This window comes from Sturnira hondurensis, unplaced genomic scaffold (genome assembly GCF_014824575.4).
Source record: "Sturnira hondurensis isolate 20B ecotype Veracruz unplaced genomic scaffold, ASM1482457v3 Scaffold0018399, whole genome shotgun sequence".
Classification (NCBI taxonomy): Eukaryota; Metazoa; Chordata; class Mammalia; order Chiroptera; family Phyllostomidae; genus Sturnira; species Sturnira hondurensis.
Window position 1 is genome coordinate 336258 of NW_028091030.1, and position 17465 is coordinate 353722.

The following is a 17465-nucleotide window of genomic DNA, read 5'->3' on the forward strand; positions in this document are numbered from 1 at the left end:
CCCTGCTGTGATTTTCTCCGTCACATTCTCCTCACAGTTGTGTAACGCTAGACTGGGATCCACAGGGCAGGGGTTTAGCGTTCTTCCTTTTTGTTGGGTCCCCAGTGTCCGAAACACTAGTAAATATTCAGTGATTATTTTCTGGAAGCACTGAGGAAAATTTATCATTTTTTCCACAGTACTTACTAGTGCGTCTCAGTACAGGGTATTTGCACTGCCATCACTTCGGGCGTAACAGTAATCACAACTGCTTTCTTACGCAGAGTGTAAAAACAATCGTGAAGTCAAGGTGCAAAATTTCATTTTGAATCTGAGAGTAAACCACTAAGTAATACTTCACATGTAATTTGAAACCTCCTTGAATTAGGTCTTCTAATCTGGGATATTTTGCACACCTTGGCTTTGTTACATGAGACATTTTGGGTGACCTAAACACCTGTATCAAAAGCAAGTAGTTGGGTAAACCATGGGTGTTGCATTTCATAGGTATATAAAGTGCAATTTGAGAATGAGACATTCNACTCTAGGGTTGCTTGTACCCTGCTGTGATTTGCTCCATCACATTCTCCTCACAGTTGTGTAACGCTAGACTGGGATCCACAGGGCAGGGATTTAGCGTTCTTCCTTTTTGTTGGGTCCCCAGTGTCCGAAACACTAGTAAATATTCAGTGATTATTTTCTGGAAGCACTGATGAAAATTTATCATTTTTCCCACAGTACTTACTAGTGCATCTCAGTACAGGGTATTTGCACTGCCATCACTTCGGGCGTAACAGTAATCACAACTGCTTTCTTACACAGAGTGTAAAAACAATCGTGAAGTCAAGGTGCGAAATTTCATTTTGAATCTGAGAGTAAACCACTAAGTAATACTTCACATGTAATTTGAAACCTCCTTGAATTAGGTCTTCTAATCTGGGATATTTTGCACACCTTGGCTTTGTTACATGAGACATTTTGGGTGACCTAAACACCTGTATCAAAAGCAAGTAGTTGGGTAAACCATGGGTGTTGCATTTCATAGGTATATAAAGTGCAATTTGAGAATGAGACATTCTTAGATCTTTTAAAATATTTTCAATCATAAAGTAAGTGTAGAACGAATGGTATACAAGCAAATCACAAAAACACTAAGCATAGATATATTTCAGCTAAAACACCCTAAACTAAACGCTTTGGCCTTCTTTTAAAAACCGAGTCCCACCAAACAGTAGGAAAACAGAGTATGAAACTGTTTATGACAGCGTCCGTATCTGATATCGAGAAACCAATCTAAAGGAAGATGCAGCCAGCTTCCATACTGATTACACGTCGCTGATAAGGGGGAAAAGACCTAAGTAAGTAGAGATACACATTGTGCTCATGGGTTGGAAGATTCAGTATTCTTCAGAAGTAAGTTCTCTCCAGATTGATTTATAGATTCACTTCACAGGTATTATTTTTCTCTCAGCAGTTGCATGTACATATGTGTGTGTGTTGGTACTTCATTCTAAAATCTAAATAGAAATGGATCTAGAATAGCCAAAAAAAAAAATCTGGTGTGAGATGGAGAAAAATAGAGTTGGAAGGCTTGTATTACTAGATTTGAAGACTGGTTGTAATGAAGTCCATATGGAATTGGCACAGATATACTCAAATATATTAAGGAACAACAATAGAGAAATTAAAAGTAGGCCCCCGTGTGTATGGTCACCTGATTTATGACAAAGGCACATCTGTAGTTCCATGTGTGTGTCAGCGGGGGTGGGGGCAGGGGGCGGTTTATAGTAAGTAGTGCTGGAATACTGGGTAACCCCTAGGGGAAAAGAAACGAACCTTTACTCCTACCTCACGTTGTACACAAAATTAATTTAAGGTGGATCCTGTACTAAAAGGTAAAAGATAAAACAATAAAACTTCTTGATAAAAAAATCGGAGAAAGTCTTCATGACCTTACATTAGGCAAAGATTTCAAAAAGCACTAACTATAATTAAAGAAAAATATATAAACTAAACTTCATTAAAATTAAGAATTTCTATTCATCGAAAGACACCATTAAGAGAGTGAAAAGGAAAACCACAGACTGGGAGAAGATATTTGTGCTAAATATTTCCAACAAAGGTCTTGTATCTTGTATGTATAAGTGTGTGTGTGTGTGTGTGTGTGTGTGTAGTTCTTCAAATAAATAAGGCAAAGACAGTCCATTTTTTTCAAATGGGGAAAACACCAGGCACATCAGAAATGAGGATATCTAAATAAATAATAAGCACATGAAAAAATATTCAGCATCATTACTAATTGAGGAAATGCAGATTAAAACCACAATGAGATGCTACTTCGTCTTACTAAAACCGCTTATTTAAAAAGCCTGACCCAGTGAGCAAATTCTCATACTAACAGGTAGGAGTATAAATCTGTACATCCACTTTGGAAAAACTATTTGGTTGTATCTCCTAAAACTGAGTACATGCCCCTCCTTAAGAACCACTGGTAAGTATACACCCACGGAAAATGAGTACATAACGGCTATCAAAGGACATTCACAAGAATATTGATAATGGCTTTATTTATAATAGCCAAAAACTGGAGGCAGTTCGGATACCTGTATCAGAGAATAGGTGAATACACTGTAGTACTATATTCATATGATGCAACATTACACATTTTTTAAAAAGAATTGACTACTGATACACAGAAACATTCAATTAATTGAATCTTAGTTTTGTGTTTAGTGAAAAAAGGTACAAAAGGGTACATATTGTATATACACATAAGAGAACATGCTGTTTGATTCCATTTATATAAAGTTCAGGAACAGGCAGAGCTAATCTATAGAAGTCACAACAGTGGTTACCTCTGGGATTGGGGTTGACTTTGCCCCATGGAACCTCTTGGAGCATTGGGAACATTCTGAATGTTTTTTTTTATATCTTGAGATGAGTGGTGGTTAAGAGACCTCTGTATATATAAAAATTCATTGATCTATATACTTAATATTAGTATACATTACATACTTTATGTATGCAATTTTTATCTTAGGAAAAAGGTAAAAGATAAATTTATATTTATGTTACACGATTTAGAAATAGTTGGTGAAAGTAAAGTGGGCAGTTAGCCATGAACTTCTATGGGGTAACCTAAAAAAAAAGCCAAAAGACCTATAGTGTAAAGCTTTGTGATTCTCAGATAATATTAATTCATTAACATTTTGCTGATTTTTTTTTCAGCCCCTGACCTTTTTGAGCCTGGGAAATGCTTACCTTGCTCTGAAGAATATCAGTGGGGCACTTGAGGCCTTTAGACAGGCTTTGAAATTAACTACCAAATGCCCAGAGTGTGAAAGCAGCCTGAAGTTGATTCGCTGTATGCAGTTTTATCCTTTTCTGTACAACATCACCTCTTCTGTTTGCAGTGGTAAGCAGCTGTTAAGTGCTGGCAAAATAATGAGTTCCACCAGAATTCCTGTCCTGGTCAACAACACGGAAAATGGCTTTCTCAATTTTTCCAAAGCATATTGCATAACTAGTATAATTCTAGATGCATAGGAAAGAAGTTATTTATTTCTTACTATACAGATGCTGCAGACTGTTAGGCTTAATTCTCTCTCAGAACACTAGCTGAGAAAGGCTGACTAAAGTACATTCATCCGGGATTGGTAGGCTGCGAGATTTTTTTGTCTTTTTCCCAAGTCTCTGATGTTTTTATAGCAACTGATATTTATGGTCAGGGATATTTTTTCTGTCCATGAATTCAAACTGTGTAGTTAGATTTCAAACAGTTTCTCTGTGCTCATACACAGAGATACACCCTCTTGCCTTTCAGTGAAGGGCATCCAAACCTGCCCTCACCTTTGAAGAGCCCCCTGGCATGAGTGGTATCTCTGCATTCATCCACTGTCTTCCAAAGCCACTCTGCAGTGTGCACATATGCGTGTACAAAGGTGTGTCCACCTGGGTCAGAATACTTGAGTTACTATCTAAACTGTTGTAAATTCATCCATTAGAGCTCTCTAAAAGCTCCACGATGTTTGTTTAACCTTTACTACAAGAGAAAAAATGAGTTTCTCTTGAATTATGAGAGGCACGGTTTACAAATGTACATCCTCGGTAGCTCACCATCGTAGAGCACACGGTGGTGCTCCTTTAAATGTTTGAATTTGGTTGTAGTATTCGAGCAGGGGGCTGTCTGTTCAGCGCCTTCACTTCAGATGTTAAAAAAAAAAAGTGACACCAACTTGGCTAAGTGACTTGTCTAAAGGATAATCAGTAATTACTAGTAGATTTGGCACCCCAAACTGGTTTTTCTGACTCCCTATTCTAGAGGGTCTCAGGATTGCAGTGCCATCGCAAGCAGTTTATATTGCTTTCATTTTTAAAAAGTATCAGGGCCTGGTTTTTTAGGGAAAAAAACAAAAATCTCCCAGCAAAATAACTCCATAACCTAGTTGAGGAGCGATGCTGGGCACAGTGTAAAGTGGAAGTCTTGCAAGAATTCCAAGGGTCACAGACCGTGGTTTAGCAAAGCAGTGGAGTGGAGTCCCTCATGCTAGAGTCAACCCCAGTAAAGTAACTCGTGCCCTGATCTATAAAAGGAAAGACGATAAAAGTCTATCTCATATACCTATTGGGAGGACTAGATGAGATTCTTATAAGTGTTGGGTAAAAATAAGTAGAAATGCATAATGTGTACAAAGTATTCAGAGCTTTCACAGTGCAAGTTATGGATCTTTATTTTCATTCTTTTTTTAAGACTTTATATATTTATTTTGAGAGAGAAGGGAAGGGAGGAAAAGAGGGAGAGAAACATCACTGTGGTTGCTTCTTGCACAGCCCCTACTGGGGACCTGGTCTGCAACCCAGGCATGTGCCCTGACTGAGAATTGAACCAGTGACCCTTTAGTTCACAGGCCGGCGGCGCTCAATCCACTGAGCCACACCAGCCAGGGCAGATCTTTATTTTTTTACTGAATCCCAGAAAAATGTTTTGTAGGTTACCTAAGCACAGCTTTGTAAACAAGTTTAACTTGTTCCATTGAGCTGCTTATATATTAATAGTGTTTTATTTTATTTACCTACTATCATCTCCCTCCTCTCTTGATTTGTTTGTTATTGGGAGAGAGGTTTTGAAAGTATATAATGTCCCTTTTCTAAAAAGCCTTTTCCTTAGCATTAGTGTTACATGCTTTTGTGTAGTATTTGTTTCTTTTTTTTGTTAAGATGCACTTTTATTTATTTTAATTTCTGTTTATTCTATTACAATTATCCTAATTTTTCACCCTTTGCCCTCTTCCACCCAGCCGACCACCATTCCCACAGTCTGTCCCCACCCCATTGTCCATGTCCATGGGTTATTGATATATGCTCTTTAATCCCTTTCCATTCTTTCCATGCCTCTGGTTCTATTTTGCTCGTTTATTTTGCTCATTAGATTCCTCCTGTAAGTTAGATCATATGGTATTTGTCCTTCATCAACTGGTTTATTTCACTTAATATAATAGTCTCCAGTTCCACCCATGCTGTTACAAAAGGTAGGAATTCCTCTTTCTTTCTGCTGTTTAGTGTACATGTGCTGCAGTTTTTTGAAGTGAACAAAAGTATAGCTTTTAATTGCTCACAAAATTACTTTAAAATGTTACCAGAAACATTCTGTTCATCTAATGATGGGAGTGTAGCCTGTTTCCAACACTTAGCCATTGTCAGTAGTGCTCCCATGAACATGGGGGCGTAGGTTCTTTTGAATTGGTGTTTCTAATTCTTAGGGTATGTTCATAGTAGTGGAACTGCTGGGTCAAAAGGCAGATCCATTTTTAGTTTTTTAAGGAAACTGCATACCATTTTCCACAGTGCCTGCACCCGTCTGCATTCCCACCAACAGTGGACTTGGGTTCCCTGTTCTCCACACCCTCCCCAGCACTTGTTTGTTGACTCATTAATGATGGCCATTCTGACCAGTGTGAAGTGATATCTCATTTTTCATCTCTCTGATGGTTAGTGATGTTGAGCATCTTTTCATGTATGTCCTCTTTGGAGAAGTGTCTATTCAGGTCCTTTACCCATTTTTTAATTGGCTTGTCTGTGTTCCTGGTGTTGAGTTAAATGAGTTCTTTATATATTTTGGAAATTAAACTTGTCTGTTGTATCATCAGCAAATATGTTCTCCCATACAGTTGGTTCTCTTTTTATTTTGATGATGGTTTCTTTAGCTGTGCAGAAGCTTTTTAATTTAATGAAGTCCCATTTGTTTATTTTTTCCTTTTTTTCCTTGCTCTAGGAGACGTATTGGCAAAAATATTGTTACATGGGATATCTGTAATTTTACTACCCATGTTTTCCATTACGACTTTTATGATATCATGACTTAAATTTAAGTCTTTTATCCATTTTGGGTTTATTCTGGGGTATGGTGTAAGTTGGTGGTCTACTTTCTTTCTTTCTTTCTTTTTTTTTTTGCCATCTATCAGTCCAGTTCTCCCAACACTGTTTATTGAAGAGGCTGCCTTTACTTCATTGTGTGCTTGTGCCCCATTTGTCAGATATTAATTGACCACAGAGACATGGATTTATTTCTGGGCACTCGGTTCTGTTCCACTGGTCTATGGTCTGCTCTTATGCCAGTACCAAACTGTTTTGATTGCAGTGGCCTTGTAGTATAGTTTGATATCAGGTACTGTGATCCATCCAACTTTGCTCTTCTTTCTCAAGATTTCTGAGGCTATTCAGAATCTTTTTTTGTTCCATACAAATTTTTGAAGTATGCTATTGGTATTTTAATAGGAATTGCATTGAATCTATAGATTTCTTTGGGTAGTATGGACATTTTGATGATAATTCTTCTAATCCATTAACAGGGTATATGCATCCATTTATTTGTGTCTTCCTTTCATTTCTTTTAAGTGTTTATAGTTTTCCAAGTATAGGTCTTGTACCTCCTTGGTTGAATTTATTCCAATGTACTTTATTTTTTTCGTTGCTATAGTAAATGGGATTTTTTCTTAGGTCTTCTTTCTCATAGTTCATTGTTGGTGTATAAAAATTCCATCAGTATTCGTTTCTTGAAATTGATTCCTATTATGTGTTACTCATGTCAAGATAGGAAATTCATTTGTCTTGAAATTTTTTCCCAGAATATAACCTCAACTAGCCCAAGATACTAACCTGAAACAGACCTTCCTTAAAGTTGTAGTGTCTGGTGGTCCAGATTATCCCAAGAATATTGTTGGGTCCAGTACAATAACATTAAAAGAAAATAATTGGGAAGTGGGAATACTTTTTTAGTTCTTTTAGAAAGAACTCATTAATTAATAATTTTTAAAATGTAGCCCTTTTCACAGTGTAATTAACTAGTTTAGAAAAGAATCTAACATCTGCTAGCCCCTAAATAAAGTGGGTTATATAGCATTTTCTAGGTTTAAAAACTCATTGATGGTGCTGAATTAATTTCAGTATTGAATTTTCTTTGACAGTGGTTTTGTACTTGTTTCCATGGTAATCCTGTTCATTCACAGTTGCTTTGCTGAGTTCCAGCTTTGAAAGCTGAAACTTGAAAGAAACTATAAACTATAGTTTATAAACTATAAACACCATGAACTTGTATTTGAAAACGTAAGCAATTGCAGCTGCTCAATAAACAAAAATGAATGAAAAATCTCTGGATAATGATTAGTCATACCTTTAGATGATCTGTCTGCTTTTGCTTTTTTGTTTTTACAGTATTGAAATAAGCTTCACAAGTTATTTTACTTGTCTGACATATTATTGTCTGAAGTTTTCATTAAGACAGTATAAGGTTTCAGGAGGATGGACAAGGCTCATGATTCCTTCTCTATATAGTGATCAAGGAATTCATGTTGGTTTCAGTTCGACAAGGATTTAAACTGCCTTTATCCTCCCTTTTTTTTCATAAAGATTTTATTCATTTATCTTTAGAGGGGAAGTGAAGGAGAGAGAGAGAGAGAAATATCAATGTATGGTTGCCTCTCATGTGTCCTCTGCTGGGAACTGGCCTGCAACCCAGGTATGTGCCCTGACTGGGGATCGAACCTCAATCCTCTGGTTCGCAGGCCTGCGCTCAATCCACTGAGCTACACCAGCCAGGGCTATCCTCCCTTTTTTGAAAAGCTGCCAATTTAAAACTTTTTAGATCAGCTTTTCAAGATTGAAAATACTTAAGTACTCTTGGGAAACCCTTTCTAAAATAATTTTTCTGACCACTGTTGTTAATCTCCCATAAATTATTTTCTTTAAAGATTCGTACTAATAACTGTTTTTACAGAAGCTATAGTATAATATAATGTCTTGGGTAATATGAACTTAGTGGTAAAATTATAGTCAGTATGTTAACATCAGCAAGTATTTTATTGCTTTTCATGTATAATCATGGAATTTTTCACATAGATTTTCAGTTTTTGTTTCTTGGAATATCTGCACTGGTAATATATTCTGTTACCTTTGAATACTGATTAATTCAGCTTACAAATAAATAATCACTATACTCATAAAATTTTTCTACTTATAAAGACTTAATAGGTAAAATGTGTCAATTAGTACTGAATTACTTAGCTCATAGTTATTCCACACTTTTATTAATCTGGGAATCAAGCCCTGGCTGGTGTAGCTCAGTGGATTGAGCGCGGGCCTGCGAACCAGAGGATCGTGGTTCAATTCCCAGTCAGGGCACATGCCTGGGTTGCAGACTGGTTCCCTGCAGGCCAACTCCCAGCAGGGGATGCACGAAAGGCAACCATACATTGATGTTTCTCTCCCTCTCCTTCCCCTCTAAAGATAAATAAATAAATAAATAAATCAAATCTTTAAAAAAAAAAAACCATTAAAAAAAAATCTGGGAATCATTTTATTGACTGCCATTTGTTAAGTACATAAGTTCTTATAGCAACTGCTTATCATCTCTCTCCCTTGATTACCATTTAATAAAGCCTTCTCTCTCTTATGTTTTTATTTTTTTAAATATTTTGTTTGTTTATATTCAGAGAGAGGACAAGGGAGAGAGAAAGAGAGTAAGAGAAACATCAGTGTGTGGTTGTCTTTCACATGCGCCATCCACTAGGGACCTAGCCCGCAACCCAGGCATACATCATGTTTGGGAATCGAACCGGTGACCCCTTGGCTTGCAGGCACTCAGTCCACTGAGCCACACCAGCCAGGGCCAAAGCCCTCTCTTTTATAGAAAGTTTTATATTGCCACTACCATTTCAAGAACTGGAAGGGAAAACTTAATAGATTGATTTTTTAATTGCCCACTCTCCAGTTGACTGCAAAAGAGAACTAGTTTTGATTAAATATTTTATTTCACCGGTGGTGAAATATGAGGTCTGTCCAGAAAGTATCCATCAACGCATTATGAAAAATAGGGGCACTTACTCAAGAAGATACAAGAAACATCGTACATGGGACAATGCCTCCTCAGTCGTCTTCAAAGTAGGCACCTTGGGACCTCACACAGTTGTCCCAATTGCCATCAGCTGCCCCGTCATACTTTCCTGAATGTCATCGACGGTCTGAAATCTTCCCTGTCAAAGGTGACTTTAGTTTTGGGAAAAGCCAGAAGTCACAGGGCACCAAATCTGGGTTGTAGGGGGACTGAGTCGACAGCTGGGTGATTTCGTGTTTCACAAAAAAACTCTATACAAGCTGTGATGCATGCACAGACCCATTGTCATGATGAAGCTGCCAGTCTCCAACTGTACATAACTGCAGCCATTTTCGTCATATTGCATCTCTCAACCGACAAAGAACTTTGAGGTAGTCCTCCTTATTAATTGTTTGGCCTGGAGGGACATACTTGTGATGGACAACACCTTCCCAATGGAAAAACACACTTAACATGGTCTTGATCTTGCTACAACTTGGCCACACCTTTGGGTGTGGAGAACCAGGCGACTTCTATTGGGACAACTGGGCCTTCATTTCAAGAACATCTGCATAGCCGTGGACCCACGATTCATCTCCGGTTATGACCTTGAGGAAACCTGCTTCATTGGCAGCAGTTTGAATCCAGTCATTACCAAATGCAGCATGATGTTCCTTCTGCTCTGGTAGCAGAAGCCGCAGAACAAATTTTGCTACATGTTTCATGCCAAGGCTCCACGTCAGTATCTTAGAAACGGTAGTCTTTGGAATCCCCGAATCAACTTCTAGTTCTCGAACTGCCAGTTGCCAATGTTTGTTGATTGCAGCCCACACATGTTCAACGTGCTCAGGTATTCTGCTTGCTGCAGACCTTCCAGAACATGGATCACTTTCAACAGATCCTTGACCATCTTTTAAGCGTTTGTGCCAGCTTTTATTTGCACTGCACTCATTGAATCATTCCCCAAAGCTCTCTGAATCATACAAATAGTTTCCATGGAGGAATGTTCAAGCTTAATGCAAAATTTGATACAGATTCATTGCTCTACTCACCCAGTCATTGAATGTGGTGGCCGCACAGTACACATGCTCACTCACTCAGTGGTGTCTACTGCCCCCACTGACTTGTACAGTGAAGTCGTCATTGTTCACACTGCACATTTAAGTCCACTCTTCTTGGCTGCTAGGTTACATCTGTGTCATGTAATCTGTTTTTCTAATATTAATAGTGGCTGGACTATTTTTCAAGACAGACCTCATATACACTGTTTTTCTACACTTACTGGTTTGTTATTTTACTACTTGATTTAACCTAAATACAACTGAACGAGTCGCTTTAACAAACTCATGCTTCAGTAACAACATATCTGGCCCCTTTTAAAGTAAATGGAATCTGTTTAATAAACTTATGTTTTTAAGTCTAAGTAAGGTCTCTGAAATGCTCAACATTTTTTAAAAGGACCTTTTTTAGTTAGAAAAAATGAAGTTGCCACAGAGATTGAAACTACATGAAGTAATAATTAGTTATCTTCCCTAATGACTAAATTGGGCAATAAATTTTAATAATAGTATAAGCAAAACAATAGATAGTGAATCTGTAACATTCATGACAGTGGGTTTTTCCAAGCATTTATTACTCTAAAATTTTTTCTAAATACTTTTATTCTTCAGCTTCACAAACTTGCAAGTTAAAAAGTTACATTTCACAATCTACATTGTCCTATTTTGTCTTTGATATACATAATTCCACTTTTAGTATTCTTCATTCAGTATTATTTTTATTACATTAGGAAACATCAGATCAATGGTAGGTTATATTCATCAGACTTCCTTTTGATGAGATGTTTACAGGTATGCCACTAACACTGGTGCTGGCACGGACCGAATATAGCTGAGCAGCAAACTCAGGATTTCTCAACCCTGGTCTTAATTCACTGAGACACATGCTCACTAAAATTGTTGGCCCAGAACTTTAGAATTTATGAGTAAATGTTATACAGAAGTCAGAATTTAATATCTAGGTATGCCTAGAATTTTATGCAAGTTTCTCTGTAATATGTGTTCAAAAGTTTTCTCCACTGTAGAAAAAAAAAATGGGAGAGTTTCCAAACTATTTACATGAGCTATAATGTCTTTTCCAGTCGACAGAAGAATTAACCTGCGTTGTCTTCCCAGTGTTTGTTGTTTTGTAGAGTCTATTTACCTAAATCTTATTCCCTTTTCTAACTTGTTTAGTCTGTGTTCTAAATTTCTATAGATTTATAAATTGTAACTTAAAGCAATTTTCATGTAGTTCAGATTTTAAAGGAAAAGAAGTCCTGCGTTTTGCTGCCCTCCTGTGGAGCATCCAGTATATGCCACTTGCAGTTAAGGACTTGGCTTTATCAGCTTCTTAGTAGGAATTAGTGAAAATATCTGCTTTAGAAAAACACCCACACAGTCTTAAAAACTCAGTTTTTATAGCACTTTATATGTTACTAGGCAGCTTACTGCCATTTATTTTTGTAAGAAGAATTAAAACTAGCATCAAAGTCCTGAAATGGAGGTGCATCTTACGACCAAGTATTAAGAATTGCGTGAAGTTGATTCACTGCAAGACTGTGTGGTTGACTCAAGTAGGTGTGGTGAATGTAAGCTCCCTCGCTACATAAGAACTATAGTATAATTCTGCCTTTTTCGAAGTCAGTGGAAATTGTACCAAGCTGTGATTTTTGATAGTGCTACTGTGAACAGCCTGGTTTCTTTACTACATACATCCTGCTTTCCTGGTTCCATGTGTTTGCTCCTGTTTTCTGCAGCAGTTCCCCATAATTCCACCCCCTCCATAAAATTCTTAATCGTACCTATTTTTCAGTGCCCACTTCTGCCATGTGCCATTCCTGATCTCTTAATTACAGGTAACGTGTAACCAGTCAGGCTGCATGCCTGTGCCTCTCCTTCAGCCCCCGTGACACGCTGTTGTAGTTTCTCGTGTAGAGACACAGATCTCCTGTACACAAACAGGGACCGATCATCTTCGTACCCTGGCCCCAAAGTTTAGCACATAGGATTCAGTAAATGGCGTGTTAGCTGATGATATTTCAAGTTTGAACTACTAAAAATACCTAATAGTAAAGAGTAATTAATTTTATCTACCCACTGTTGACCCAGCATGCTTTTGCCGAACCACCACTCAACGTACGTATATAAATGTAGAGGTGTTAAGGTCTGTAGCTGCAGTGTCATAGGAGGCAGAAGAGAAAACGAATTTCATTGTCTCGCTTGTCACTAGACACTGACACATCTAATAGATAGCTTATAATCTTCCACAACAGTTACAAACAAACACCCTTGGAGAGCCTCATAAAAACCTTTATGGGTGCACCAGTGAGTCTGAGAAAACCTTTTAGATTAGTTTCCCAGCATTCTTGCTTGAAATAAACTTCCCTAGGATGAAGTAAGCCAGAGATTTAAATTGAATAATAATAATAGCAGCTGTGGTAGTTCTTTTTTTTTTTTGTGTGGGAACATTTTTCATAGTAAACTTCCAGCAAGTGTTTAAATGCCCTTGTTTAGAGATGTAATCCAATCTTTGATGTTTGTAGAGGAAGGTATGTAGCGGCTGAGAGCCTGGGTTCCGTCACTGGGGTTGTTTCTTCCACAACCCGCGTTTCACGATGTCTGTGTGTCTCAATTGGTGCTGACTGCTTTAGTCACTTAAGGCCACACGGTGTGACAGAGGTCAGATTTACAGCCAATTTTCCTTTTTCTCCTCTTAAAGGGGGCGGGAAATACTGGTCTACAGAAACCAAGACAGATGCAGCCCTGAATTCTTAGGCAAAGCAGGTTCCCTACCACGTGTGAACCAAGTGTTCCCAGCGTAGATTTCAACTCCAGAATATGCAGTAGAAGGGAAGTACACACATTTACTTGTATTTGAGACCATACTTTTCTATCTTAGTTTTCTTTCTTAAACTTCCTTCTGACTCATTTAGCTCACTAGGAGGACATGCCTGTGTAATCCTGAGGTTGCTGAGTTCAAGTCTTCAATACGGTGTTTCCTACGTGGCACTGCACTATTAAGGTCAGTTAATGTACAACCATTTCTTTAAAACCTGCAAAGAATCTCATTCAGCAATAACTGCTGAGTGAGAACAAGTCTAAGGAGCCATTATTTCTCATCTTTCCTAAGTACGGATGGCGCAGGGCAGAGGAGGCAGGACGGCTTCATTTGTCTCAGGCACAGTCCTCAGCGGCCAGGTCTCTCCCAGACGCAGGGAGTTCTGCAGGCTTGTGTTCCCATTGGTTCGTTGATGTTGTCTCCCAGGAACCCTCCTGTGGGACCACAGTTTACCTGTGCATTTCAAAACTTCAGGTAAAGAGCCTAGACACAGAGATGTAGGTTGATTTGTCCCAGTTCAGATGGTCAGGCTGCAGTTGAGGCAGATTTTAAGTTTACTCTGTGGAATGTTACTCTTGGAAGGAGGTGTATAGGACTCTGTCACCACCTCTGGAGACGGAAGTCATAAAAGTGTCTGCCCCCAGAAAAGTTTCTTTCCTCCTGTTACTCTGTGTGGTACCAAGCCCCACATGTCACCCACAGTTAAAGTTTCCTGGTAACATTTTAAAGTAATTTTGTGAGCAATTAAAAGCTATACTTTTGTTCACTTCATGATTTCTTGTACTACCTTTTATAAAAGACAGGTTATTTTACTAGAGAAATGAATATGAAATTATGAGGTCGCTAAAATTATAATAAAGTAAAACATACACAGTGTGTTTCTGAGTTACCTGTATAAAACACAGTGGCTTTAAAGCTGCATAATTTGAGGCGGTTGAGTAGAAAGGTAAGGAGAAAGACATGCTGGGAAATACCGCTTGTGCCTGGTTAGAGGACGGTGTTGTCTGGGTTTTTCACCTGAGTACCTTCTATTTAACTGAATGTACCAGAATGCCTCCCATGAAGTAACTCTGCCTGTAGGCAGAAAAAAGGAGACTTTAGAGTATAATATATAGGTAATCTATTAAACAGGCACAGTAGGAATATTTTTATAATACTGTTTTAGCATTTACTTTTCCTTCAACAACATAAAATTTGAATTCTAGTTCTCATTACAAGTCAGTTCAATTATTATTTACATCATAGAAATTCATTGTGTAATAGGAAGCACGGGAGTATCAGACTGACTTGTTCTGTTCTGGGAGAAAGTATGATGGGGGGTGCAGTTTGGCGGAAGACGGGAGCAGACAGGAGCAGCCTGAGGGGCACTGTTGAGCAGCACGGGTAGGTGTTGGTTTCAGTGAACATGGTATCTAGAGTCTGTTTCTATGTTGTAAGGCAGTGATTTCACACCATCTACTGAAAGGCCCTTTAAAGAGCCCATAGTGGACTGTGAGGCTAATTTCTACAATGACTGACTAATTTAAAATTTAAATATGCTAAACAGTTTAATCAGAAATAATTGCCATTTTCTTCTAAAAGACTGGTAGAAATGAATTTGTGTGTTGCCTCCAGCATCTTCTACATACACATACACTGGAAGCTGAAATTAGACAAATAACCTTGATAACTTCTGAGAGCTAGTTGTTCATACTAGAGATTCTGAGTGGGCTATATCTAAAAGGCTTCTGTGAATAGAGATTATGTTGGGATAACTTCTCATTCCTTTGTTTTCAGGGATACAATAAATAATAATAGCAGCTTGCCATGTGCCAGGCAGTGTGGTCTGATTTAATCTCAACAACCCAATGAAATAGGTACTACTCGGACACTCAGTTTTCAGATGAGGAAGCTGGTACACAGAGATGAAAAAGAATTTGCCCTGCTTTGCACAGCTAGAAAGTAGAGACAGGATCTAACCTGACCTACCTGCTTTCAGGGTGTGCTCCTACACACTGCGCTCTGGGTGCTGCATGATCCTGTCGTTGTCTTCACTCGGCTCTTCCCATTTCTTACGCCTTTCTTTTTATTTGTGGCATTTGTTCAGTATAACTAATCCTAAGGATCCTAAATTACCCAACCAGGAATCTCTTACTAACTTGAGATTCAGAAGGTAAGTATGCTCATCCAACTCTAGTTAGAAAATAAATCTTGAACCTTTGTAAATAGAATTAATATGAGAAGATAGATTTCCTTAACCTTAAAAATGATAGGAGCTTCTGAGAAGTTAGTTTCCTCTGAAAACTGGTAGCCACAGAATAAATTGTGCTTTTATCTCTAAGAGATTTATGCTTTGACAGTGTATTAAATATTTAGTTGTTTTCCAGAACATCCTTTTAGGATAAGTTAATATTAATAACTGAATTTATGCATGTATAGTCTAACCACAGAGGAGGTTGTTGATGTGTCTTAAGATCTCATAGCAGTTCCAGATCAGAAATGCCCCCTTGGAGTGTGCTTAGTTGGTATTGTCTTGGAGACTCTTACTTCTAAGAAAAACCAAGCCACCAGGATTTGAATTAGATGCTAAATGCTTTGCAGGCAAGTATAAAGCATTAAGCACATAAAAGTGTTCCCATCTTCACCTGGGACCTGGTTATCTAAAGTATTTTATTTAAACCCTTAAAAAATTATACCTATCGAAGGCAGTCTAAGCTATCGAATCTCATTTTTGCATCAACAAAAAATAATAGTCATATGCACAGAAGATGACATGTTACTTTATATATAGGTGTCTTTCCATTTTTACTTCGCCAACACTTTCTTGTGTTTCTTTCATGTGAATGTCACCTCCACCTCTGCAGAAAGACAGGTAATATTTTTCCATGTAAGCAGCTTTCGAAGTCCCCCTTTGAGCTGGAATAGACCTGTACCATAGTCCAAAGAATGGAAACTTTCATTCTTTCTGAAATGCTGCTTCCGTTCTTCCTCAGACAACTGGAAGGAGTAATTTAAAATTAGGTAATTTGGCTTTCTATTATTAGTTAAGATAATTATGTCAATCATATCAGAATACCAAAGCAGTCTTTTTCAACTATCATCCTGAGAAAATCATTAACACTTCTAATCTTAAGGCATATAGTTTTCAGTTCTTCATTTTGACCCTGCTTACTTCCAAGAAATATCTGAATGTAAGCTTCTTATTCTTTTTACTTCCCAGTTCTCCCTGATTCCCCACTTCTGCCCTCTCTATCAGAGATTTTGGCCCAAATTTCCTGAGTTGGAGGACAAGACAGTCTTAGGATGTACGAGGTTTGTCTCAAGAGGGTATCTGGGTATTGAGGGTTGTGCAAGAGGATTATTTAGCTTTGGGAACTTAAGCCCATCCTATCTTATAAATTACTTATAAAGCATTTTAAAATACTGCAGATATTTAGAAAGAAGAAACCAATTAAATTTTTATACTGGCAAGAGGGTGGGAGAGGGGGAAAAGAGGGGAAAAAGAGATGCAAAAGGTGAAAGAAGAAGTCAGCTGCAGAAAACAGCTAGGATTTCACTGGGTTCCAGGGTTAAAAGATTTGACCTTTGCTTTTGTAACATTAAGTCTTATTCTACCTGTGTCATGGTGAAATGCTTTAGAAGCAAAACCACCAGAGCTGAGAGCAGAGGATAGTCACTGGGAATGACGTACATTTTAAAATTCTTAGCATCATTGTCATAGTTTCCTCTCTGTTTCAGTAGTCATGCTTATCTGTGTCTCGAGAGTTGCTTCTGAGAAGTATGATAGTAGACTGTATGCAGCTGGGTGTGTAGAGTTAGTGACGTTGCTCTATTTACTTTAATATGCTTACATTTAGTTTCCCCGTACTTACCTGCACATACTAGACGGCAGAAACAGAAGTGGAAGCAAATCAGCAACCTCTGTCTTCCCACAGGGGAATCTGGAGAAAGAAAGCAACTACTATTATTGGTCAAGACTTCTTTTCTTTTTTTTTAAGATTTTATTTATTTATTTTTAGAGGGGAAAGGAAGGAGAGAGAGAAATATCAATGTATGGTTGCCTCTGGTGCGCCCCCTGCCAGGAACTGGCCTGCAACCCAGGCATGTGCCCTGACTGGGAATCGAACCGCGATCGTGTGGTTCACAGGCCCGTGCTCAATCCACTGAGCTACACCAGCCAGGGCAGGACTTCTTTTCTATTAGCCCTCTAGGAGCACATGTAAACACACACACACACACACACACACAGACTTCATTGTCT

The 17465-nt window shown here is 38.2% G+C and overlaps 1 protein-coding gene across 2 annotated transcripts in view; it reads left to right on the forward strand.

Annotated features, from left to right (window-relative positions):
- The window catches only part of TTC17 (tetratricopeptide repeat domain 17), a 97307-nt gene that overhangs the window by 40275 nt on the left and 39567 nt on the right, over positions 1 to 17465 (forward strand). For both annotated transcript variants that reach the window (XM_037069084.1, XM_037069083.1), the window contains exon 16: positions 3208 to 3394. In XM_037069084.1, the coding sequence (XP_036924979.1) occupies positions 3208 to 3394 (187 nt within the window). The remainder of the gene's footprint in view (positions 1 to 3207; positions 3395 to 17465) is intronic.